A 27,928-nucleotide genomic window follows, 5' to 3' on the forward strand; every position below is an offset into this window, starting at 1 on the left:
AAATATGATAAATAAATTAAAAACGTTTTCTTGAATAAAAAAGAAAGTAAAACAATATAAAAACACCTGGAGATAGGTTGATTGGCAACACTAAATTGGCCCTAGTGTGTGAATGTGAGTGTGAATGTTGTCTGTCTATCTGTGTTGGCCCTGCGATGAGGTGGCGACTTGTCCAGGGTGTACCCCGCCTTCCGCCCGATTGTAGCTGAGATAGGCTCCAGCACCCCCCGCGACCCCGAAGGGAATAAGCGGTAGAAAATGGATGGATGGATGGATAAAAACAGTTACATAGAAACTAGTAATGAATGAAAATGAGTAAAATGAACTGTTGAAGGTTAGTACTATTAGTGGACCAGCAGCACGCACAATCATGTGTGCTTACGGACTGTATCCCTTGCAGACTGTATTGATATATATTGATATATAATGTAGGAACCAGAATATTAATAACAGAAAGAAACAACCCTTTTGTGTGAATAAGTCTAAATGGGGGAGGAAGGTTTTTTTGGGGTTGGTGCACTAATTGTAAGTGTATCTTGTGTTTTTTATGTTGAATTTATAAAAAAATAAAAAAATAAAATAAATTAAACCGATACCGATAATAAAAACCGATACCGATATTACATTTTAAAGCATTTATCGAACATCTCTAACTAATTGTATCATTTTTCTTTTAATAACAAAATGAAAACGGGTCCCACAGACCCGAACACCACACAAGATAATTGTGTCAATGCATGTTCTAAATAAACTCAAACTCAAACAAGTGTTGAAAATTGTTTTTTTTATGAATTTCTTACAGGCAACAATGTGGACTACTATCTCTTATGGGGTCCAGGCTGTAAAATACGCGGAAGTGACAGGCGGAAGAAGCTTCGGCGGAAGCGGTCTGTTCTGACAGGGAGGAAACATTTAGCAAGAATTGACACAAACAAGAGTACCTTCTCCAAATTGTAGCGTTTAGCCCCCATCTTGTTGGACTCCACAACCCACTGCAATGATCCTGTTAGAAATCAATAACCGCATCATAGAGGAGACGCTGTCGTTGAAGTTCGACGGCGCCTCAAACGGGTGAGAAATCATTGTTACACCTGGCTAGCATTGCTAACTGCGACTAGCTTCCCATTTCAACGTTGGTGTTGCATGGAATTATTTGCTGGTTCCGATCAAAGCTTACAGAACCGGAATAGTCAGTAGAGTAGCATTCTAGTGTGGGGGAACAAATAAACCCCGAAATGAGCTAAATGTTAGGCTACGATCGCGTCGTCTCTAACTGGGGTGTGTCTCAACGGTCTATGTCATGTCAACCCCATTTCATTATACTTCCACTTAACGCCCGTTTGACACAACTAATACATATTAAACACAACATACGTATCTTAATAAATGTATTGTTTCCTTTTTAATGGTAAAACGTTTGGCGTTATATACCCTTTGATGTTTGCGTCCTTTTTAATAAGCTTCTGTTTGTCTCTACTATGATTCAGTTCAATCTGTTGTACATGAGTCGTTTGTTGAGGTAAGGGTTGTTTAAAAAAACAAACATGCAAGGCTAATTTGCGTTGCCTGTTAAAAGCACCAAAGAACCAGACATAGCTCGCTCGCTAACTGGTAGCTTCCGCATTCCAGAAGTCAAGCTGAGTCAAGTCTGCTCAGATGCAGAATTTAGCTCGGGCAAGCTGCAGCAGCATCCACCTTATGAACTAAAACCCTGAAAATAGTCTTGTGCAGGTTAGGAACATTCTTACCAGGGCTGCGAATCTTTGGGTGTTCCACGATTAGATTCAATATCCATCCATCCATCCATCTTCTTCCGCTTATCCGAGGTCGGGTCGCGGGGGCGGCAGCCTAAGCAGGGAAGCCCAGACTTCCCTCTCCCCAGCCACTTCGTCCAGCTCTTCCCGGGGGATCCCGAGGCGTTCCCAGGTCAGCCGGGAGACATAGTCTTCCCAACGTGTCCTGGGTCTTCCCCGTGGCCTCCTACCGGTCGGTCGGACGTGCCCTAAACACCTCCCTAGGGAGGCGTTCGGGTGGCATCCTGACAAGATGCCCGAACCACCTCATCTGGCTCCTTTCGATGTGGAGGAGCAGCGGCTTTACTTTGAGCTCCCCCCGGATGACAGAGCTTCTCACCCTATCTCTAAGGGAGAGCCCTGCCACCCGGCGGAGGAAACTCATTTCGGCCGCTTGTCAATCAATCAATGTTTATTTATATAGCCCTAAATCACAAGTATCTCAAAGGGCTGCACAAGCCACAACGACATCCTCGGTACAAAGCCCACATAAGGGCAAGGAAAAACTCACCCCAGTGGGACGTCGATGTGAATGACTATGAGAAACCTTGGAGAGGACCGCATATGTGGGTAACCCCCCCCCCCTCTAGGGGAGACCGAATGCAATGGATGTCGAGTGGGTCTGACATAATATTGTGAGAGTCCAGTCCATAGTGGATCCAACATAATAGTAAGAGTCCAGTCCATAGTGGGGCCAGCAGGACACCATCCCGAGCGGAGACGGGTCAGCAGCGCAGAGATGTTCCCAGCCGATGCACAGGCGAGCGGTCCACCCCGGGTCCCGACTCTGGACAGCCAGCACTTCATCCATGGCCACCGGACCTGTGCCCCCCCCCCCCCCCCCCTCCCCCCCCCCCCCCCCCCCCCCCCCCTCCCCCCCCCCCCTCCACAAGGAAGAGGGGAGCAGAGGAGAAAAGAAAAGAAACGGCAGATCAGCTGGTCTAAAAGGGGGGTCTATTTAAAGGCTAGAGTATACAAATGAGTTTTAAGATGGGACTTAAATGCTTCTACTGAGGTAGCATCTCTAATTGTTACCGGGAGGGCATTCCATAGTACTGGAGCCCGAATAGAAAACGCTCTATAGCCCGCAGACTTTTTTTGGGCTCTGGGAATCACTAATAAGCCGGAGTTTTTTGAACGCAGATTTCTTGCCGGGACATATGGTACAATACAATCGACAAGATAGGACGGAGCTAGACCGTGTAGTATTTTATACGTAAGTAGTAAAACCTTAAAGTCACATCTTAAGTGCACAGGAAGCCAGTGCAGGTGAGCCAGTATAGGCGTAATATGATCAAACTTTCTTGTTCTTGTCAAAAGTCTAGCAGCCGCATTTTGTACCAATTGTAATCTTTTAATGTAGCCGTGATCTTGTCCTTTCGGTCATAACCCAAAGCTCATGACCATAGGTGAGGATGGGAACGTAGATCGACCGGTAAATTGAGAGCTTTGCCTTCCCGCTCAGCTCCTTCTTCACCACAACGGATCGATACAGCGTCCGCATTACTGAAGATGCCGCACCGATCTGCCTGTCGATCTCACGATCCACTCTTCCCTCACTCGTGAACAAGACTCCGAGGTACTTGAACTCCTCCACTTGGGGCAGGGTCTCCTACCCAACCCGGAGATGGCACTCCACCCTTTTCCGGGCGAGAACCATTGACTCGGACTTGGAGGTGCTGATTCTCATCCCAGTCGCTTCACACTCGGCTGCGAACCGATCCAGCGAGATTCAAGATTTCGAAGAAAGTCAGTGACTTCACTATAAAAGTGGGTGGCATTGTTATCACCAGGAAAGATGAGGTCACCTACCTAGGTTCCATTTTAAAGGCTAATCTTTCCTGTAATCAAAAAGGTCAACCAACGAACATGATTTCTCCACAGAATCTCCTCTCTGGTCAACAAAAGCACCATGAGGATTCTAGCGGGAACTCTCATTCAACACTTTTTCGATTACGCATGCACCTCCTGGTACCCCAGCACCCCCAAAACCCTCAAATCTAGAATCCAAACATCCCAGAACAAGTTAGTCAGATTACTTCTAGACCTCCACCCCAGATCACACCTCACTCCGACCCACTTCTCCAAAGTGGGCTGGCTCATGGTGGAGGACAGAGTAAAACAACTTGCACTGAGCCGAGTCTATAAAATGTTGTTAACCGTGTTACAAAAAAGATCAATTGGAATGATACATAATGTTGGAAATAGAGAACATGCAAACCCTTTATTTATTGAGTCAAAAATATTGAAGTTAGATGATTTGGTAAAATTGCAAACAGCTAAAACTATGTACAAAGCAAACTATAACCTGCTACCCAAGAATGTACAACAATTCTTCTCAACTAAAGAGGAGAAATATAACCTTAGGAAAATCTAATTTAAAACATTTGTATGCTTGTACAACACTGAAAACCTTTAGCATATCAGTATGTGGAATTACATTATGGATTGGAATACTGGTAAAGAAGTTAAACAATGTACTGACATGATCCAGCTTAAGAGGTTGTTCAAATTAAAAGTGCTTATAAAGTACAAAGAAGAAGAATTATGAGAAACACCTTCAACCTTATTGCCCTGCGATGAGGTGGCGACTTGTCCAGGGTGTACCCCGCCTTCCGCCCGATTGTAGCTGAGATAGGCTCCAGCGCCCCCCGCGACCCCAAAAAGGGAATAAGCGGTAGAAAATGGATGGATGGACCGTCAACCTTATTGAACATGGGATATTCTTCATCTCAGTATGTGTATCCTGACCGTCTTAATTATATATTTCAAAAATATCATTGTGCTACAAAAAGAAGTCAGTAAATGAACGTATATATTTGTAAATGCTCTGAAGTGGGGAATTGGTAGTATTATATAAGCTTTGCTTCTTCCTACTCCTTTTCGGACATGATGTAAAGTGAAATGATATGAAATTGGGCGATGTATTATGCTGTAAGTGTGTTCATGTTCGAAATAAACTAAAGAAAGAAAGTTCCAAATTTTTTTTTACCTACTTAGTTATTTAAATCAGGCAATTATTTGAGTTAAGTTAAAATCAGCTTGTCTCGATTGTTTTGTATAATAACTCAAACCGGATGTCTTCTTTGCAGAACAAAGCCGGAGGCTGTTGAAGTGACGTTTGCAGGTAAGATGCAACTTATTTTGTTTGAAGGAGACCACTTATGCAAAACCAACTTTTCTTACCTATTCGTACCTGTTCATGTGAATTTGGGATCTTAGACTTGGACTTAGACAAACTTTATTGATCCACAAGGGTAATTGTTCCACACAGTAGCTCAGTTACAAAGGATAGAAAGAGTAATGCAGGTATAAAGTAGACTTAAAATGTACCGTAGTAGCAATATAAAATATAACATATATGTAATATTTACATGTTACATACACTGTATATAATATATACTGATGTGTTATATTATTATATTATTATATTTTTATATAATATATACAATATAAAACAAATCTCAATTATCATGTACAATATTACAGTATATGTAACAGCTGCAGCAAAAAAAAAAAAAAGGGCAGCATAAAGTAAAGAGTAGATCCAGCAGAAAATATACATTATTAACCATGAGAGCTAGCTAATATAGAAGCGGTTATGTAATAGAGAGATATCATCTATTGCTGAATGGCGAGGGATTATACAGCTGGATGGAGGGAGGAATGAAGGAGTTCTTGGATCAAACACTGTGGGAACGAAGCTGAAGGAGCCTGTTGGAGTATGATCTCCGCTGTCCCTCAATTGTCTGGTGGAGTGGGTGGGCAGGATTGTCCATGATGGCGAGCAGTTTGTCCAGTGTCCTCCTGTCCCTCACTGACACATCTGCATAAGTCTTTAATATTTGAAATCAAACTATGGGGGCATGGCGGAGATACTCCTAAAACAATCTTGCCTTCCTTCATACTTCCTCCAATCGTGCTGTTTAGAATTTGCCAAATTTGCGCCGTTTTTCCCAAGTGTGACGTCAGCGGATATCTCCATATATGGTAGAAATTTACCTGAATTGCTGAGTCCGCCATTGGAGTCCGAGGCCGTAGTCAGTAAGCTCTTAATTTTTTTCTGTCCTCTTGTTGTGGGGCAGACTGGCTCGTACATGCACACGCATCCTCCGCTGTTGCCAGTTCTAATACAAAGTAGCCTAGTGTTTTAACTTATATTTTTCATTAGACTCCATATGGAAACACTAAAAACTACAACATCGCGGACGGGGAGAAGACTCAGTCGGAGTGTAGGCACATAAAGAAGACCCGCCCACAAAACGGCGCATCCTGAAGAAACGGTCAATAAGCGGCTTGAAGATTGTCTGTAAAACATCATCTATGCAACATTTTGACCAAAGAACGACCATTACATGTTATGAAGACCACAAGGAAGTGTTTCAAATGCAGAAAACAAACATAATATGACCTCTTTAAGTAGTTCAAATCAAACCCTTAAAGAAAATATTCATTCATTATTGTTGATCACATTTAATGCAGGGGTGTTCAAAATCAAAGAAGGCGGGCGCCCTTTTGATAGTTTTAATTTTGGAAGAAAAAAGGAAGGCTAAAACCGATCCAGTGTTGAGATTGGTATTTTTACCATTATAATTGGATTGTCAATTACTTTTAACTATCCTAAATAAGTAAACCAACATGGAAATTAGATGGACTCTCCATCTGTGTTTAGCAAAATGTGCACTTCATTAAATAATGAACAGCTTTTGGAAAAAGTGGATCGGGTGTTTTTTTTGTCGCCATCACTTTCCAACAAATTTGGCATACTGGCTCGTTTTTTCATGTCGATAGACTAATTTTGTTAATTCGTTTTGAAGCCAAAATATTGTCATTGTTGGTAATCATCTTTTTTTTTCTCCTAATTTTTATTACCTTGCAGTGCTTTTTTATGAGCAATTAGCGAGGCTCTGTCACTTTCCGAAGCTGGCAATCCCGCCTCCACTCAGAGAGACAAAGATTATGGATGACTGACAAAAGGGTTCACTCTGTTAATTTATTTCTGCTGTTAAACAAACGCGCTCAAACTGTACATGGACTTCTGACTAAATGCCTCGGCATTCAGGCAACCCATATTTTGCATACGTTCAAAAATATAAAGAATGATAAAACTTTGCGTAATTGGAGTTAGAAATGTGCATAGCCCACCCTACCTCAACTCACGTCACACCCTTTACACATTTCGACTTCACAAAAGGTCAGGTTGAATTGTTAACCTAATATTTATTACAAATAATGGTTATCAACATACTTGCTACCCCCCCCCGAATTTTCCGGGAGACTCACGAATTTCAGGGCCTCTCCCGAAAATCTCCCGGGACAACCATTCTCCCGAATTTCTCCCGATTTCCAGCCGGACTTAAGGCGCGCCCCCTCCAGGTCCGTGCGGACCTGAGTGAGGACAGCCTGTCGTCACGTCCGCTTGGCCAACCAAAAAGTAACCACAGAACACTATACTGTATAGTGTTCTGTGGTTACTTTTTGGTTGACCAACGGTTTACGTTGTATTGCGCACCCTGACGGCGAGTGTGGGAGTCGGTTCTGAAGAGACGTAACTTCGTCACCTCGCCTGGTTATTAACTCCAACCCAGAATATTACACTGCCCATACCTATGCTCCTTCAAAGGTTGTGCTACTGGCTGCAAAGCATTACACTTTCAAATACAACAATGAGTAGAGAGGAGTGTTATGTGTGTATATGTGTAAATAAATGAACACTGAAATTTAAGTTTTTATTTTATTTATAAGTATATATATATATATATATATATATATATATATATATATATATATATATATATATATATATATATATAATAATATATATATATATATATATATATATATATATATATAATAATAATATATATATATATATATATATATATATATAGCTAGAATTAACTGAAAGTCAAGTATTTATTTTATATATATATATATATATATATATATATATATATATAAGGGCTGCAACAACTCATCGATTAAATCGATTAAAATCGATTATAAAAATAGTTGCCGATTAATTTAGTCATCGATTCGTTGGATCTATGCTATGCTATGCGCATGCGCAGAGGCTTTTTATGTTTTTTTGTTTTTTTTTAAATAAACCTTTATTTATAAACTGCAACATGTACAAACAGCTGAGAAACAATAATCAAAATAAGTATGGTGCCAGTATGCTATTTTTTTTCAATAAAATACTGGATAGGATAGAAATGTAGTTTCTCTTTTATCCGATTACTAATCGATTAATCGAAGCAATAATCGACAGATTAATCGATTATCAAATTAATCGTTAGTTGCAGCCCTAATATATATATATATAAGAAATACTTGAATTTCTAGCTATAAATGTACTCCTCCCCCCTTAACCCTGCCCCCTGACCCCGCCCACCTCAATACCCCCCACCCCCCAAAAAATCTACCGAATTTGAAGGTCTCAAGGTTGGCAAGTATGGTTATCAAATACATGAAAATATTGTCATGATGATAAAACAAAATTATCAAACGTTGTTTTTTATGTGTTATGTCAGGACTCTAATGGTGTTTCTAATATTTTCTGCACCACTCATATGTTGACGAGCACATACAATATAATTAGAAATATTTGATGGACAAACCATATCCATCAGCGAACGTCAAGCTACATTCACACAGTTCCATTATAATGTGTTAATGAGTGGGGGAAACAGGTAGCGCCAATTGTATTTGTAGTTGTTTGCAAATGTGTAGGAAACACTTGTTTTTTTGACTATGCCTGTTGTCTTTTATGTCTTTGATACACACTGAATTACCACATTGATGCTTGCCAAGATATTGTCAAAGAGGTACTAATTTAACAATAACTTAGCGGTAGAAAAATGGATAGATGGATTATTGGGGTTGTAGTTTGCAGTCGTGTTGACTGACCTGAAAACCGTTGTTGAGTTACTTGACAGTCACACACTTGACACAGCTCTTAGTATGATGTCATGCAGTTCTATTCTACAGCACTGAAACCATGCCTACAACAATTCACAGTTAAAGTAATACATGTGGTCAAAATAATCAGTGTATCATTTACAGCACACAATTTGCTCTTGTTTTTTTCTTTCTCTGTAGACTTTGATGGTGTCTTATACCACATCTCCAATCCTAATGGAGATAAGACCAAAGTGATGGTCAGCATCTCCCTGAAGTTCTACAAGGAGCTACAGGAGCATGGGGCCGACGAGGTACCGCACACATACGCACAAGCATGTGTACACGCGCACGTGCAGTGTTCGATTACACATTCCTTCTTTCAGTGGGACTTTGATGTATGCACAGTTGATAAAGCATAAAAAAAACAGTAGAATTAGGTCTGCAGTACTCTAACGCCATGTAAGGGAAAAAAAAGCAGCTGCTGAGGCCTCTAGTAGAAACAGGAAGTGCATTTGAGACACGCTCGCCACAGGCAAGGAAGTGCTGACTGAGTTGCAGCCGCTGTATGAACGCTTTGGCAGACGTTTAGACACCTTTTTGCTTCCTCAGGAAAATATGAGAAGTAAATAACGTCTTAAAAACTGACCTATTAAATTCAGGTTTATTGGTGCATTGCTGCCATTCCTGATTATATTTTGCTTATTAGGACTGAGGCTCCTACAGGTCTTTCCTTTCAGGTCTGACCCCTTCAATTAGCTCCAAAAGATATCCCCTCCCCCACCCTGTTATTTTGTTTTGGTATGGCAACGTTGTCTGACTGATGCTTTTTTTCCTTGTTTAGATGCTGGGAAATTATTGCACTGTTGGCAATCTTAGAAAATAAAAGAAAGCACAAGATTTTGGACCAAATAAAAGTATCTGAAAAATGAAGAGCAAGTCAATATTCATCTGCAATGTTATTTTTATACACTTTTCACTCCTATTTTGTGGTTCTTTTTGGAAAACTAATTTCATTGTAAAAACAAAAACAAAACTTTAATTACGGTTTTAAAAGCGAACTGCACTTATGGGGGAATTTTGCCTCTAACTCACAACCCTTATGTGAGACAAGCACACCTATTTTTTTCTTTTTTTATATACATTCTAACTTGTAAATAACAGTTAGCAAAAATCAGCTAACAATGGAGGCAATAGAGTTTTCTTTATTCCACCTATAAAGCGCTGTAACACACATTATCAACATGTTATGTACGTATATATATGTATATGTATGTAATGTAGCAACAGGCACATTCATAATTACATGTAATATTTACGTATTTAGCTCATTTTAATCATACATTGGCGTATTAATTTCACAAATGCATCACAATGTTCACAACTACTACTCATGGCAGACTTCATGAAAGTCAACAATGATTACTTTGGGACAAATGATGACCCGGAATCTTATATTTTTGAGCCTGAATATCAGGAGGATGAACCAATTTTCTTTTTTTTTTTTGTGCTCGTTTTAGAAGCTGACTGATAAGTAAATCCAGCAAGTCGCACTATTGCTAAGTGCTAAACCATAAATACAAACCACAAACATAATAAAACAATCACTTACCTTACAATGTTTGCTCTCACTGGAATGACGACTGTAGGGATGTTTATACTTCCTGTTTAGATGAAGAACTATTCATAATCTTCATGCAGGTTTAATAAAAAACGAAACAAGTGTCTTCTCGCAATTTCCAGGTCAAAATTGAATATCAAAGTTTACCAACTTTTTGATTTATGGCCACAACCTTCTCCTATACAAGTGTGATGCATGATTTATAATCTAGAATCAACTTTTGCCAACTCAGCCGATGCAGCAGTTCACCGGCTCATTATGACAATAGCCGCAGTAGCTAGTTTGCTCTCTGTGATCACAGCACCGCTAAAAGTACTTTCTTGGCGTTAGCACTTATAATAAAAATATTGCTATTACTTGGTTAATAGTCAGTTCACGAGATGTAAATGGAGTTTTGTTAGTGGTTTTTGGGTGTTTTTTAGAGGGCTTATTGGACACAATGTTAGCCACCTCGTACTTGAATGCATAAAAAAATAAAAACATGTGTTCTTGTCTTTCATAGGGATTGTGAATGACAGGAAAACATCCAAAAAATGTGCAGTTCCCCTTTAAGGTCAAAATGTAATTTCACAATAAAAGTATGTTCTAGTGCAGACCTGGGCATTCTGCGGCCCGCGGGCCACATCCGGCCCTTTGTGCGTCCCTGTCCGGCCCGCGTGAGGCCAATCATAAATTACAAAATACATTTAAAAAAGTATTTATGTCGAGTGTGCAATACAACGGTGCTGCTTTTGTTTTGAACCGTGTGGACGTATGCGCGTGCGTGATTGTGAGTGAATGTGAACAGCTGCAATCACAAATTACAAAATAAAGTTGAAAAAACATCTATGTCGTGCGCGCAATACAACTGTGCTGCTTTTATTTTGAAAAGTGTTATTTAGGGACGTATGTCCGTGTGTAACCTGTGAGTGAAGGTGCACAGCGACAAGTGATGCACGGTTACTCCCGAGACGCTAAAAAGAGAAAAGTGGATGACGAATGGCGTGTTTTCAACAAGACCATGGACTGCCAAGCAACGTTCCCTCAAAGGTGCGCGCCTGCGCAATTGCGCACTGCTCAAGCGTCCTCTGCGCACAGCAAATATATGCCGTGCACCAAATCAAATCCCATCTGAATTCTAAACAAAATAAACACATTTATTCTGTATAATTTTGCAATGCAACTGTGAGTGACAGTGACAACAAGCGGCCCTAACGGTGTTCGTCAACACCGTTCAATTATTGTAACGTCTATCGAGATGCTTCGAGGCCAGGAATTATATCGATCACTTTATTGAGCAAAACTGTTTATATTCGGCCATAACCACACCAAAAACATGAGTAAAAAACTTCTATCTCGAAAAACTAGTCATTTTCTGCCGTACAAACCAGGCCAAAACCAACTTGTCATCTGTCACCAACACGCATACCACTAAGCCACTGGTGCGTTTATAGCCACACAAAAAGTCGGACAACTCAAACACCACACAAAGTTACACTATGACTCCTCAGTCATACGTGTGCTTATTTTACTGTCATTTATTATTAATGTTAATTTATTTATATTAATCATGGAATGCTGATCCGAGAGAAAGTTACAGGAATGCACACTTCATCCTATGCTTACATTTCATTGTGCAACATGAGGATGTTTAAGGGGAACTAAATGTGATCTCTGAAAGGGGTACAAATGATTTCCAAAGCAGTGCTTTTGGTATAAAGTTAAGTTAGGTTAAATTAAAGTATTATTGTTATTATTATTATTATTTATCTTACGGTATATATCAAAAATAATATTGAGCAAAATTTAATTGAAATATTGTCGATGTGGCCCTCCAGCAGTGCTCGGGTTGCTCATGCGGCCCCCGGTAAAAATGAATTGCCCACCCCTGTTCTAGTGTAATGTTCATAACAGTTAAATGACCAGCTGTAAAATACAAGTGAATGTGATTTATGTTCAAATATGTTCCAATTTGTACTTTTGATGCTGTTTAGTGAAGGCACAGACAATGAAATGGCATAGTAATTTATTTTTGGATTAGAAATAGTAGAGTGGTCAAAAACCACAAAAGAAGAAGTAGTCAGCAGAGCTGATACAACAGTCATCCTGACCTGTTACAGACCCCCCCGTGCTTAAATGCACAAAACAAAATAAATGTGTCCTAGCTCATTCATTATTTACTGTATTGTCAGTGTACCAGTGTACATTTAACACTTAAGCGACTCTGACAGCATGTGGTCAAATTGTTTCTATATATTAACTAAATAGCAGAGGTGTCAAAATTTAGCCCTGTGGGATACCAATTGTGGTTTGTATTTGCGTTGAGAATTCAGTGCTTATATTAACATTTTGTGTCTTTCAGATTCAAATTTTGGACCATATTTTCCTTAAAAATTTTAGGCTATGAGCGTCTGCAATTAATTATCTGAAATGCACTTGTTTTTGTTTTCAGCTGCTGAAGAGAGTGTATGGGAGTTTCCTGGTTTCAACAGAGGCCGGTATGTTTGTTATTGTTAGCGTCATGTTAATTCATGGAGACTTTCTGAGTTATGCCTCACTCAACCTGTCACTGTTTTTGCTACAAAAAAATATGTTTGATCTAAATTGACAGCAAATGAATAAGTTCTGCTGTGATTTCTTGCAGGCTACAACGTGTCACTCCTGTATGACCTGGATGCTCTACCAGGCAACAAAGATGAGGTTGTTCACCAAGCAGGGATGCTGAAGAGGAACTGTTTTGCCTCCGTTTTTGAAAAGTACTTCAAGTTCCAGGAGGAGGGCAAAGAGGGCGAGCGGAGGGCCGTCGTCCACTACAGAGACGACGAGTCCATGTACGTGCAAGAGTGGAATTGTGTTCTCTTTTTAGTGCTCTGGGTTCCTCTAAGACTATTTGAAAAGTTAAAGAAGTTTTAATAATGGCTTTGTTCCCCTTAGGTATGTGGAGGCCAAGAAAGACCGGGTGACAGTGGTGTTCAGCACAGTCTTTAAAGATGACGATGACGTCATCATCGGCAAAGTCTTCATGCAGGTTTGTGAAAAACAAAGTTACATCTTGCTAGCTATTAGCTAATACTAGAGAGTGAGACACCGAATGTTTAGGGCGGATCTTACGAAGTTCGCTCTGGCGTTCGCTACGCCAACTAGCGAAGCGGAGGTTACAAACCTGAATTTCTGCTCACATCGTAAAGCATAACAATTTAGCTGAGAGACAGCTGGTATCCCAAACAACTTGTAAGCTAAGAAACTTGTAAGCTGAGGCACCACTTTATTTATTTATTTATTTATTTTTTCCCATTTTTTTGTTTTTTAAATTATGAATTTATTAATCAATCAACAAAACAATACACAACAACACCACAACAATGCAATCCAATTCCAAAACCAAACCCGTCCCAGCAACATTAAGAACAACAATAAACAGAGCAATTGAGGACACACAAATCCAAATGTAGTGAAACAAAAATGAACATTATCGACAACGGCATCAATATTAGTAACAATTTCAAAATAGCAGTGATTAAAAAACCCTCATTGATATCATCATTAAAAACATTAATAAAAAAAAAAAAAAAAAATTGAAATGAACAATAGTGTCACAGTGGCTTACACTTGCATCACATCCCATAAGCTCGACAACACACCGCGTCCAACATTTTCCACAAAGATATAATAAGTCATATTTTGGTTCATTTATTAGTTATTTATTAGGGACGGCGTGGCGAAGTTGGTAGAGTGGCCGTGCCAGCAATCGGAGGGTTGCTGGCACCACCTTCTACCTAGTCACGTCCGTTGTGTCCTTGAGCAAGACACTTCACCCTTGCTCCTGATGGGTGCTGGTTAGCGCCTTGCATGGCAGCCCCCGCCATCAGTGTGTGAATGTGTGTGTGAATGGGTGGATGTGGAAATACTGTCAAAGCGCTTTGAGTACCCTGAAGGTAGAAAAGCGCTATACAAGTATAACCCATTTATCATTTATTTATTTATTTGAAACAAATTTAAATAATGGATCCCATATTCCAATATATGACTCATTATTATCTAAACTAAATGCAGTTTGTTCTACTGATATCATCTCCATAGCTTGTGTGTACCAGTCATAATGTGTTGGACTATCAACAGCTATCCATTTTTTAAATATTATCCTTTTTGTTATTATGCATATTGAAAGAAAAGCATTTTTACTCTTTGATGACACGTTTCTAAATTGATGTAGATCCCCAAGAATACAAGTTTGCAGTGTCATTGGGATGTTTATATTAAGGAATGTGATTGCTTCTTTTGTTGTTTTCAACCATAACTCTTTTATTCTCTGACATTCCCACAATAAATGAACAAGAGTTCCCTCAGCTGCCCGACACTTCATACATAACTTGCTATCTACTACAATAATTTTAAACAGCTGAGAAGATGTAAAATACAATCTATTCAATATCTTAAATTGAGTCAGCTTATCTTTAATGCTTCTAAAGGGCTTATTGGCATTTTTCCAAATATCATTCCATGATATGTCTCTTTCATCTAAAATGTTTAAGTCCATCATCCATTTCCGAACACGTGTATCATTTGCATTTCTAGTGTGGAGTTCATTTATTATTACATAAAATAGTTTGATTAATTTCTTAATTGTATCTTGATTAAAAAGTGCATCTTCCAGTTCATGGCTATTTAAGGACATACTTTCAGAGAATATGCATTTATTTACAGCGTGTTTTAAAGACATAAAATGTAAAAAAATGATTTCTGGGTACCGGTACATTATATTGATCAACTAAATCATTGAACGGTTTAAAAGAGTTTTTATTAATATTATGATGAGGTTTAGTAATACCTCTGTCTTTCCATGTTGTCCATTTAACCACATTTTTATTTTTTTTAGGCACCACTTTATATCCAGCCTTTTTTTCCATGGTCTTGCAGGGTTGTACGTTGCAAGCATTTTATTCGCATTTGCGACTACCAATAGCTTGTGCGAGTAAAAAAAGAAAAAGAAAAGAAAGGAGCACGTGTGAGAATACAGATTTTAACCTTTACATTTGCATTTTACTTCTAAAAGTAATGCATACACAGTTGATCAAACTAGGGTACATTTATGCACATCTGTGTCTGGGCTCGGGATCTTTCTGTGTTCTCCCCGTGACATGCACCTGGGGATAGGTTGATTGGCAACACTAAATTGGCCATAGTGTGTAAATGTGAGTGTGAATGTTGTGTATCTGTGTTGGCCCTGCGATGAGGTGGCGACTTGTCCAGGGTGTACCCCGCCTTCCGCTCTTGTGCAGCTGAGATAGGCTCCAGCACCCCCCGCGTCCCCGTAAGGGACAAGCGGTAGAAAATGGATGGATGGATGTATCCAAATGGACAAGTAGTAATAATAATAATAATAATAATAATAATAATAATAATGGATTACATTTTGTATCGCACTTTTCTATTATTAGATACTCAAAGCGCTCACAGAGAAGTGGGAACCCATCATTCATTCACACCTGGTGGTGGTAAGCTACATTTGTAACCACAGCTGCCCTGGGGTAGACTGACGGAAGCGAGGCTGCCAGTTTGCGCCTACGGCCCCTCCGACCACCACCTATCATTCATTCACCAGTGTGAGCGGCGCCGGGGGCAAGGGTGAAGTGTCCTGCCCAAGGACACAACGGCAGCGATTTGGATGTCAAAAGGCGGGGAGCGAACCTGCAACCCTCAGGTTTCTGGCACGGCCGTTTTACCCACTACGCCATTCCGCCCCACAAGGGATTGAAGCGAAAGTGTCACTGATCACTCTGTAAGTGCAAAATTTAGCATGTATTATGTTTTACAGACCGCCCTCAAGTCACTTTCTGACTGTCTTCAGGATACGCCATTTTGTGGGCTGTCTTATTTACGCCCCTCCACTTCCAGTCAGCCATGTTGTAGTTTTTAGCCCTTCCGTATGGAGTCTACTGACTTAGAAATGGCAAAAGCAAAGGATCCATGTGCATGTAAGAGCCACTCTGCCCCACAACAAGAGGATAGAGAAAAAAAGCTCAACGTTGGACGACAATAGCAGACTTGCGCAAAGATCTTCGGGTAAATTTCAGCCAAATATGGATAATCCGCTGGCGTCACAGGTCAAAAAACATCACAGGACAGAGCATATTCCAAACGTCTAATTCAGGGGTCGGCAACCCGCGGCTCCGGAGCCGCATGCGGCCCTTTGATCACTCTGATGCGGCTCAGCTGCATACTTGCCGACACCCCCGGTTTTCCCGGGAGACTTCCAGATTTCAGTGCTTCTCGCAGAAACTCCCGGGATTAATATTCACCGATTTTCACCCTTACAATAATAATAAGGTCGTGCCATGATGGTACAGCATTTAGCGCCCTCTATGATCGGTATTAACAGCGTGCTTGCCCGGTCTCCTGTTATATGCATCTTTTGCTTACACACGTAAGTGACAGCAATGCATACTTGGTCAACAGCCACACAGGTTACACTGACGGTGGCTGTATAAAACAACTTTAACACTCTTACTAATAATGCGCCACACTTTGAACCAAAACCAAACAAGAATGACAAACACATTTCGGGAGAACATCTGCACCTTAACACAACATAAACACAACAGAACAAATACCCAGAATCCCATGCAGCCCTGACTCTTCCGGGCTCCATTATACACCCCGGCTACCACCAAACCCCGCCCCCACCCCAACCCTGCTCCCTCACACATACAACCCCCCCCCCCCCGGTGCAGATGTTCTCCCGAAATGTGTTTGTCATTCTTGTTTGGTGTGGGTTCACAGTGTGGCGCATTATTAGTAAGAGTGTTAAAGTTGTTTTATACCGCCACCGTCAGTGTAACCTGTGTGGTTGTTGACCAAGTATGCCTTGCTGTCACTTACGTTAGCAGGCAGAAGCCCCATACACCGTGTGGCTGGGCCGGCACGCTGGTTGTAGTGGGCGCCAAATGCTGTACTATCACGGCACGTTCGAGAGAACAGATGCCTTGAAATTCGTAGTCTACTGGAAAAATCGGGAGGGTTGACAATTATGACGCTGTCAAGCGCAATTCATATAAAACCCGCGGGCCGCACTAATATTCAATTTTCATATTAAGGTGTGGGCCGTGTGTCTGAGACCCTTGGTTTATACATAGCACAAAGCAAGAAAAAAAACTTTGAATGCAGTGTTATTTCATTTGAAATTTCAAAAGATTTTTGTGGCTCCCATTGTTTTCTTTAATTTGTGAAACTGGTCAAAATGGCTCTTTGACTGGTAAAGGTTGCCGACCCCTGGTCTAGTTAAAGGAAGTATGAAGGAAAGCAAGATTATTTTTGCATTGATTTAAAATTTTTGGGGATCCCAGCACTGCCCGCACCTGAAAGGTTCCTGCATGTAACTTAAGAACCAATTTAGTTGCAGATGGAACTTTATTTACCCAGTGTGGTTTTGGTCAAAACCCAGGAAAATATTTTATTTACCAGGGTGAACTGCAAGGTTCTTGTTAAAGAGGCGCTGGAAATGGCCTACTATGTGCTAACAAACTGAGGACTGAAATTGGCCTCTGGGTTGCCTTAACCGTTATAGTCCATACAATATGTTCCATCCTTTCGCACACAAAATATTTCATGTGTATTTAATTACTCAAGCTCAAATTTCATCTACTTGGGGACATACGTGATTGCAGAGAATGAAAGGAAAGTTGCAGTGTTTAGACAAAGTTGTGAGGCCGAGCACATTTGGTCAGATTTGATCACAACATTACAAATCGCTGCAGCGTTTATGTAGATGACTGCAATGTTAAAAACTAGAGATGTCCGATAATATCGGACTGCCGATGTTATCGGCCGATAAATGCTTTAAAATGCAAATTATCGGAAATTATCGGTATCGGTTTCAAAAAGTAACATTTATGACTTTTTAGAACGCCACTGTGTACACGGACGTAGGGAGAAGTACAGAGCGCCAATAAACCTTTAAAGGCACTGCCTTTGCGTGCCGGCCCAGTCACATAATATCTACGGCTTTTCACATACACAAGTGAATGCAAGGCATACTTGGTCAACAGCCATACAGGTCACACTGAGGGTGGCCGTATAAACAACTTTAACACTGTTACAAATATGCGCCACACTGTGAACCCACACCAAACAAGAATGACAAACACATATTGGGAGAACATCCACACTGTAACACAACATAAACACAACAGAACAAATACCCAGAACCCCTTGCAGCACTAACTCTTCCTATACACCCCCCGCAACCTCCCCAAACCCGCCCACCTCAACCTTCTCATGCTCTCTCAGGGAGAGCATGTCCCAAATTCCAAGCTGCTGTTTTGAGGCATGTTAAAAAAAATAATGCACTTTGTGACTTCAATAATAAATATGGCAGTGCCATGTTGGCATTTTTTTCCATAACTTGAGTTGATTTATTTTGGAAAACCTTGTTACATAGTTTAATGCGTATCGGAATCGGTAATTAAAGAGTTGGACAATATCGGAATATCGGATATCGGCCAAAAAGCCATTATGGGACATCTCTACTGCGATGAGGTGGCGACTTGTCCAGGGTGTACCCCGCCTTCCGCCCGAGTGCAGCTGAGATAGGCTCCAGCGCCCCCCGCGACCCCAAAGGGAATAAGCGGTAGAAAATGGATGGATGGATGGGACATCTCTATTAAAAACTGTAAACTGTAATCATTAAACTGTCTTGTAACATGACCTCTCAATGCAGGAGTTCAAAGAGGGTCGGCGAGCCAGCCACACAGCCCCCCAGGTGCTGTTTAGCCACAGGGAGCCGCCTCTGGAACTCAAGGACACGGACGCGGCTATTGGGGACAACATCGGCTACATCACCTTTGGTTGGTTCATTTGACACGACAAGTTTTCAACTAATTTTCCGACATAACTACGTGATCATAATGAAAGCATTGTGTTGTTTTAGTCCTCTTTCCACGTCACACCAACGCCAATGCCAGAGACAACACCATCAACCTCATCCACACTTTCAGGGACTACCTGCATTACCACATAAAGTGCTCCAAGGTACGTTTCATTTTGATTTGTCTGTTTAGCTGCTGTTGTGTCATCCGATAAGATTTTGAGTTTGTTTCGCAATGCATTTCAACACTACACCTGTAGTCATAAAGGTGTAAATTCAGCTTTAATAACAGGCTTTTAAAAAGTCACTGTAATTGAACGTTCCATCCTCCATTCTCCTCAAAAGAAGACAGTCATCACTCAGGTTTTAGAGCTAATGGGCGTTTGAATACACATTACTCCAACTTCCTTAATGGACCTCGCTGCATTGTAAACGCTGCTCAAAGGTATTTTTTGAGCCACTTCGATGTCAGACATTTATATTTGACTTGTGTGACATCATCTGTGCCGCTGCTAGGTAATGGAGTAGGATGTTTTCAGAACAGACAGACAGGAGTCAGTGTGGGCGGATGTACAGATTTATGGACGGACGGCTGTGTCTTGAGAAGACAGACAATAGAATGTTTGTATCCTTCCCTGCGCCGCATCACGTGAAGAAACTGACTTGGTTGTTAATGGCGCCCATAAGGGGAAAATGGTGGTTTTGTAGCAATAAATTATGTTTTAACATTTTGTGTATGCGTACATACGTGCACATATGTATATGTCCATGTGTATATGTCCATGTGTATATGTGTATGTGTATATGTACATGTGTATATGTGTATGTGTATATGTACATGTGTATATGTCCATGTGTATATTTGTATATGTACATGTGTATGTGTTAATTAGGGATGTCACGGTATGACATTTTCTTATCATGGTTATTGTGACCAAAATTATCACAGTTATATTCATACTGAAATCTTTTAACCAAGTTTTATTTTTAAAAAACAACACATTCAAAATTATTTCCTTTGTAGAAGAAACATTATTGTAGATCAAACACTGTTTCGTCTACCTCAAGTAGAAATTGAATGTGAATATGAAAGCAACAAAAGCTGTATGAACAAAGTAATATGGCAGGAAAAAATAACAACAAATAACTAAAACCAATGGAAGAATTTTGGAAGATGGCACCTGATGGCAATAAGACGTAACTGCACTTTTTGTCCATATAGATAAAAATAGTGTTCATATATGAGATCTAGTCTTATACATAGGGCTGCCAATTATGGCCAAAATAATAATTAAGATGATTTTTGTCAATCTTGAAATCATGATTACTGATTGTTAGGTCAAGCAGTGTTGGGATGAGATGTGAACGCAATACCATCATGTCATTTTTAATGTGTAATATAGATAAACGTTATCCATATATCTAAAGACAAGTATTTGTTTCTTTTTTTGTTCATTAATAGTATCAACATGTCAGCTTTTTGTCATTACATGATGCCTTTATCTCTATTTTTACATTTTGATAGAGGGAGGTATTTTTTTTAAAAGTTATGTATATTTACATATACATGCATGTATGTGTATGTATTTGTGTGTGTATATATATATATATATATATATTGTATATGGTATGTGAGTGTGTGTGTGTGTGTGTGTGTGTGCATTATTTATATAATATATGTTTATACATATATAGATGTACTGTATATAGGCTCCAGCGCCCCCCGCGACCCCAAAGGGAATAAGCGGTAGAAAATGGATGGATGGATGGATGTATATATATATATATGTATGTCAATCAATCAATCAATCAATCTTTATTTATATAGCCCTAAATCACAAGTGTCTCAAAGGGCTGCACAAGCCACAACGACATCCTCGGTACAAAGCCCACATACGGGCAAGGAAAAACTCACCCCAGTGGGACGTCGATGTGAATGACTATGAGAAACCTTGGAGAGGACCGCATATGTGGGTAACCCCCCCCCTCTAGGGGAGACCGAAAGCAATGGATGTCGAGTGGGTCTGACATAATATTGTGAGAGTCCAGTCCATAGTGGATCCAACATAATAGTAAGAGTCCAGTCCATAGTGGGGCCAGCAGGACACCATCCCGAGCGGAGACGGGTCAGCAGCGTAGAGATGTTCCCAGCCGATGCACAGGCGAGCGGTCCACCCCGGGTCCCGACTCTGGACAGCCAGCACTTCATCCATGGCCCCCGGACCTGTGCCCCCCCCCCTCAAGGAAAAGGGGAGCAGAGGAGAAAAGAAAAGAAACGGCAGATCAACTGGTCCAACAGGGGGGCTATTTAAAGGCTAGAGTATACAAATGAGTTTTAAGATGGGACTTAAATGCTATGTATGTACAGTATATATATATATATATATATATATATATATATATATATATATTATAAGTATACGTGTGTGGTTTTGTAGCAATAAATGTTTAACATTCTATTAATGTGTGCAACTCATTCCTGTGCAGGCCTACATTCACACACGCATGAGGGCCAAGACGTCAGACTTCCTCAAGGTTCTGAACCGTGCCCGACCGGACGCTGAGAAGAAGGAGATGAAAACCATCTCGTAAGTAACTTCATTCTGTGTCTGCTGTTGGTGTGCAAAACATCTCAATATAATCCTCCACGCAGTGTCCACACTGCGAATATATACAACACACAACATTGTAACATTTCGACAACGTCTTATTATTTAGTGGTGCTGTCAAATTTAACGATTCAACACACATTAATCACCAAAACTGATCGCATTAATAATCTATCAACACATTTAATCAAGGAATTTGGTTTGCGCGCCCATGGTGTCCTTTATCATAATCGCGGATGATCACCTGAAAGGTGCCGTGCTTTGCTATACAGTCAGTGATCAGGTCAGTGCAAAGATGGGTGAGGAGGCTGCAATCGTCGTGCTTGCTGGCAAATTGCACTTTCAAATAAACCCTGATGAAACTTTAGATAAAACTGTTTCTAATTTTTTGAGCAAAAAAAATGACATACATTAAATTAAAAACATTTCAAAAAATGTTCATCTAAGACATTCTGACAGTTAAATTGTAGCTGTGTCCAAATGTTGGGGAGTTTTTTTAAGTTGATTTAAATTATGCAACAAAGTAATTTACTGCAATAAAGCATGATCGGTCACATCTCAAAAGTGCGATTAATCTGATTAAAAAAAAAAAAAAGGATAATTTTACAGGACTATTGTTAAGCTTTATTCATAATGTATTGAGCCTATAATTTACAATAAACCAAATCATGTATTTAAATTAACCAAAAAAATCAGGGGTGTCCAAATCTTCGCCCCGTGGCAAGTTATTTTTCTAATTCATCCTCGACATGTTCTGAAAATGGAATGAATTCTTTATTAATAAAGTACATTAGATGTGACAATAACAATTACACCACAGTATTTGCTCTGCCACCTATAAGACAAAAGCTAAGATAACAATATTTTTTCTTCAAATATCTATCATATATTGATGTACATTGCATTGGTTTTAGCATCTATAGTTTCAAAAATGCATTCTTTATTTTTTCAGTGTTTCAAAGTTTGTACACCCCTGCCATGAATAATAATTCGATCAATTTATAATATAGCTTACGGCGAGACAAACGTAATTGACCTATGGCTTCTTATTGCCACCTCATAGTTCTGAATCCTAAATCTGATTATAAAAATAACAATGTCAAGACTGAAAAGATCACATCTGGCGCTTAAACGAATTACTGCTCCTGAAAAAAATATTTTCATTGGACTACTGGGACGATTTTTGACAATATTGTGAGGGAAATTCTTTATTTTAATAAATGTATTCGTAGGGATAGGCAATATGGTGTAAAGTCTATATCACCATATATATTGCAGCCTCCTATGATAACGATATATATCATAATATATATTATTTGGCATATAAATTATAATAGAACCATTTCAAAACGGGCTGCGGTAATATATTGTATCATCCCCGGTTGTATTATTTTGTCAAAACTATTTCTAATCTTCTTGCTAATTTACTGTTAATCTACTTTTCTGTTAAAACTTATTAAAAATTATTCTGCTGTTGTTTGGATACTTGGTTAGTTTTGGGCGATACTGCACATTTTGGTATCGATCCAATACCAAATAGTAACAGGGGCAGTATTGGTCATACCAATCATCATTGAATAATTACATTTTTGATAACAATTTTAATCAGAAAAAACATGATAGCAGTGTAACAATACTAAGTGAGTGTAACAATATTAAAATAATACTTACAAGTATTTACTATTTATATTTAAATCCGTAGGTTTTTTGCCCTTAAAAGTCCTGCTGTGTCCAGGAGCATATTTACTAAGTTTGTAAACAATAAAAAAAAAAAACATATTATTTTTTGATAATGAAAAATATTTAAACACTATGGTATTTACATGTACTGATACAATACTGCCATCTCTGTTTACATTCAAGAGCTCTCACTTGCAGTTAGCATGGCTTATTGTATCCTCCTAGGGTCATAAGTGTAGCATATTTAGCTATTCCACAACCTCCAGTGATAGTACTTGTAAGAAACTTAGTTTATTTTTTATTTTGATCGCTGACTGAGAAGTAGCTTTGCACTGTGGAGGGACATTAGCCGCTAGCAAGAGCACTACATTGCGTAAAAGACACGTTTGTTCGCTTGCTGCTGCCAAATTTGCGGGACATAACAACAGGCTTTATCACGATATAACCATAGTATTATACTGTCAGCTCCATTGTTGGCATGTCATATATAATGTATGCATTCCTGATTCTTTCAATTCAAACTGGTCTGAATTTAACTTCTGTGCGATACTAATTTAATTGCGATGCACCTGTATGCATTTCTGCTCATCTTGTGTATTTCACAAGCGTGTTTGCTCATAAAGGGGAAGTATTTTTACAGGGGAAAGCCTCCAGACTTCTGCAAATGCATAATTTATGTACTCAAAATGTAACCGCACCCCGAGGACAGAGCATCTTTGTTCTGCAGTTAATGTGTAACTCCGACAAGACTGGAGCCCCACTTGACTCATTTAGGAAGAACTCCCAAGTAATCAACAGATACATGCTTGCATGGCGTGACTAACTACACTGTTCGTTCTTCCTCTCTGTGCTCTGTCAGTGGGAAGACCTTCTCCCGCTGAGGCCGAGCTCGGAGAGAGCTCTGAAGCCACCGTGGCCACACCCGAACGCACCACTCTGCCGCTCAGCGCCTCGTTGGACAGGCCTCAAGGAAGCCTCTAAAATGCCCCACACAGCCCACCCAAAATTGTCCTGTCTCTTTTTTGTTTGTTTTTTTTCTTTTTCATGAATAATACAATTTGTAGAAAAAGCCAAGGCTCAAGATTTAAGAAAACAGGGCATTCCTCGCTTTGCATAGTTAAAGAGAATTATTAGTCCTATATAAATATATATATGAAAAAAACAAAAACATTTTTGATACAATATCTTTTACTCCATTTGGTACTCTTACTTGACCCTCACCACACAATATTCATGTGTTGGTTTCAGACCCTTCTATGTCTGTCATGTCATTGTCATTTGAAAAAAAAAATAAAACACTCATACCAAAGGATGTATGTAATACCCACATTTATTTTTCCTTACAGGAGGTGTATACAAAATCCATATTTGCCTGCGGTACATTCTAGGAATAAAATTAAACAGACGGCAAATAGAAATACTGGTAATGTAATGATTACCAGCCACCTATGCATTTCAAGAATACACCTACACTATATTGCCAAAATTATTAGGCCACCCATCCAAATGATCAGAATCAGGTGTCCTAATCACTTGGCCTGGCCACATGTGTATAAAATCAAGCACTTAGGCATGCAGACTGTTTCTACGTGGAACTGTCATAGGATGCCACCTGTGCAACAAATCCAGTCGTGAAATTTCCTCGCTCCTAAATATTCCAAAGTCAACTGTCGGCTTTATGAAAAGAAAATGGAAGAGTTTGGGAACAACAGCAACTCAGCCATGAAGTGGTAGGCCACGTAAACTGACAAGAGAGAGGTCAGCGGATGCTGAAGCGCATAGTGCAAAGAGGTCGCCGACTTTCTGCACAGTCAGTTGCTACAGAGCTCCAAACGTCTTGTGACCTTCCAATTAGCCCACGTACAGTACGCAGAGAGCTTCATGGAATGGATTTCCATGGCCGAGCAGCTGCATCTAAGCCATGCATCACCAAGTCCAATGCAAAGCGTCGGATGCAGTGGTGTAAAGCACGTCGCCACTGGACTCTAGAGCAGTGGAGAAGCGTTCTCTGGAGTGATGAATCACGCTTTTCCATCTGGCAATCTGATGGACGAGTCTGGGTTTGGAGGTTGCCAGGAGAACGCTACATTTTGGACTGCATTGTTCCGAGTGTGAAAAATTTGGTGGAGGAGGAATTATGGTGCGGGGTTGTTTTTTAGGAGTTGGGCTTGGCCCCTTAGTTCCAGTGAAAAGAACTTTGAATGTTCCAGGATACCAAAACATTTTGGACAATTCCATGCTCCTAACCTTGTGGGAACTGTTTTCAAGAAATCGCTTGAGGGGGAAAAGAAAGGTGAAACTGCCGCTTTAGCAACATCATTTCAAGACAAACAGCAATCCAAATTGTGGTAAATTTTCAACTCAAATATCTTGATTAAAAAAAATCCTAATATCGAACACAAAGAAAGTTAAAGGAACATGACATTCAATTTTCATAACTTTCAGAGCCAAACAGAAGAACAAAAGTCATGTTTTTGAGGTGCATGAAAACTTTATGGAGTAAAGTATTTTTGTATTTATTTATTTTTGCTCATATTTTTTTAATAAACTTTAGTCCGAGTTAAAAATATCAAACTTTTTTCGGCCCTTTTAAATGCTTTTTGATCAGAATACCGCAGGTTTCAATTAGTGAAATATTTCATGTATATGCAAATTTATACAAACTGAAAACTAAGAGTTGTAAAAACAAAAACATTACAGGTTTGGAATTTTTGTTTTGGGCTAAAGTTGATCGATGAGTATTAAAAAAATTAACCCAAAATGTTTTTATGCTCCTCAAAAAATTTACTTTTATATCCTGTTTGGCTTTGGGTTATTGTCGCAATAAAAAAACCAACTTAGGAGAATTAATGTATAATAGAGTAACAACAAAACTGTATTGACAGGACTCAGCCTTTGTCCCCTGAGGGTAAATAAAAAGGGTCTTTAAATGTCTCCGCTGACTCAGCAGACGGATTACAGTTCTCAATAAAAACTTTTAGAGTCTTTACTTTGAAGAACTATAAAACTGAACTTCTATAAATAAAGCATGTGAGCTATGAGCCACATAAGATAATAGTTTCTCAATGACACTCAGCATAAACAAAATGCATTTAAACAAATGTGTAAATTTGATGCTATTTACATTGAAATTCCCATGTATGTTTATTTGTGATTTCAAGCACCTCCAACAATAACAATCAAATATACAACTGAGATATTTATATAATAAGCATAACATTTTTATAAAGTGCAAAAAAAGTACAGGGTTGGCAAATTCAATGACAGTAAACTGCTTAAAAAATCCCCTTCAGAATAAAAGCACTATTTTCATTATTCTCTGTGACAAAAGTTTGTGACCCACCAGCTGAGAACCACTGCCTTGATCATAAAGATGAATGACAAGACAAGGATTTTATATCATTCCTCGTTCTTTATTCAAACAATCGCAAGAGAAAACTGTTAGATCAAGCTTTTTCCTCTTTGTCCTCATTCTTGGCTTTTTCCTCTTCAGAGTCAGAGGAGGAGGAGGAGGATGAGGATGAAGATGAGGAAGAAGATGAGCTTTTCTTAGTTTTGGGACTTTTCTTTGTAACAGGTTTTTGGGGGTGTTCGGTCACTGTTTCTGCTGGAACTTGAGGGTCTTTCAAGAAGGTAGATTCTTCAGCTGAAGCCTTTTTTTGCATCACGGCTTCTTCCTGACCCGCGGGTGCTTCTTCATCAGGCTTCTGCCAGTCTTAGGAAGGAAACAAACACAATATTCATACTTCTGCTTGACCTTTCAGACCCGACTATTCTCTTGATTTGGATTGGCCTATGGGTTGTGTGAGGTGTTGCAGTCATAGCATGCAGTTACAAAGTGTGCTCTTTGTTTTTGAGAAACCATTCAGTCTTTCTGGGCTCAATTCTTTTTTTAGTCCCGCAAATTTCAAACATTGAATTCCTTATTCTTGATTTGTTTCATCAGCCGCATGCAGGACTTACCGTCCGTCAGAGCATCTTCTATTGCAAACTCCAAGCTGTCAGGGAAGAAGAGCTTGTTAGTGTGATGCTAACACGTCCATGAATCAAGTACAGGGGCGTCCAAAGTGCGGCCTGTAGATTGTTTTTATTTTATTGTTTTTCCTTGAACATATTCTCTGAGCCCTGACTTACTCTGCAGTGCACATTTGGTTTTGGTTTACTTCTATTGTCAGAGTTACAAATTTAGAAAACAAAAATGACTCTTGTAATGCAAAAGACACTTTTTCACTGCAGTGGACTAGTTCTTAGGATATCTACATGGTCTTACCTAAAAATAATTTTAATTCTTGGATTTTTTTTAGTATGTGGCCACCTGTGCAAAGTTTGGACACCCCTGTTCTAGTCCAGGATCTTTCTGACCTCATACTTAGTTCTCACCTCTCCCCTTCGCCAGACATCAGCAGTTGGTAGTTGTTGATTTCAGCCTCCAGCTGCATCTTCACACACAGCAGGTGCTTGTTCATCTCCACCTGGTTCTCTA

General features: G+C 39.6%; 2 protein-coding genes across 2 annotated transcripts in view; one reads left to right on the top strand and one right to left on the bottom strand.

The window, feature by feature from the left end:
• The first annotated feature begins 846 nt into the window (after positions 1-846).
• arpc2 (actin related protein 2/3 complex, subunit 2) lies at positions 847-24,754 on the top strand. Its single transcript, XM_061985256.2, has 10 exons — positions 847-1,071; positions 4,886-4,920; positions 8,895-9,007; positions 12,746-12,791; positions 12,938-13,124; positions 13,228-13,321; positions 19,010-19,136; positions 19,220-19,320; positions 21,644-21,744; positions 24,305-24,754. The coding sequence occupies exons 1-10, from the start codon at positions 998-1,000 to the stop codon at positions 24,324-24,326; spliced, it is 900 nt and encodes a 299-aa protein (XP_061841240.1). The 5' UTR covers positions 847-997; the 3' UTR covers positions 24,327-24,754.
• A 2,123-nt stretch (positions 24,755-26,877) lies between these two features.
• The window catches only part of LOC133622471 (keratin, type I cytoskeletal 18-like), a 2,736-nt gene continuing 1,685 nt past the window's right edge, over positions 26,878-27,928 (bottom strand). Inside the window, exons 6-8 of the mRNA XM_061985255.1 lie at positions 27,826-27,928; positions 27,409-27,443; positions 26,878-27,160 (exon numbers count right to left, since the gene is read on the bottom strand). The exon at positions 27,826-27,928 is cut by the window's right edge and continues 118 nt beyond it. Coding sequence (XP_061841239.1) covers positions 26,892-27,160; positions 27,409-27,443; positions 27,826-27,928 — 407 coding nt within the window. The 3' untranslated portion in view covers positions 26,878-26,891. The remainder of the gene's footprint in view (positions 27,161-27,408; positions 27,444-27,825) is intronic.

Source organism: Nerophis lumbriciformis, linkage group LG23 (assembly GCF_033978685.3).
Source record: "Nerophis lumbriciformis linkage group LG23, RoL_Nlum_v2.1, whole genome shotgun sequence".
Lineage (NCBI taxonomy): Eukaryota > Metazoa > Chordata > Actinopteri > Syngnathiformes > Syngnathidae > Nerophis > Nerophis lumbriciformis.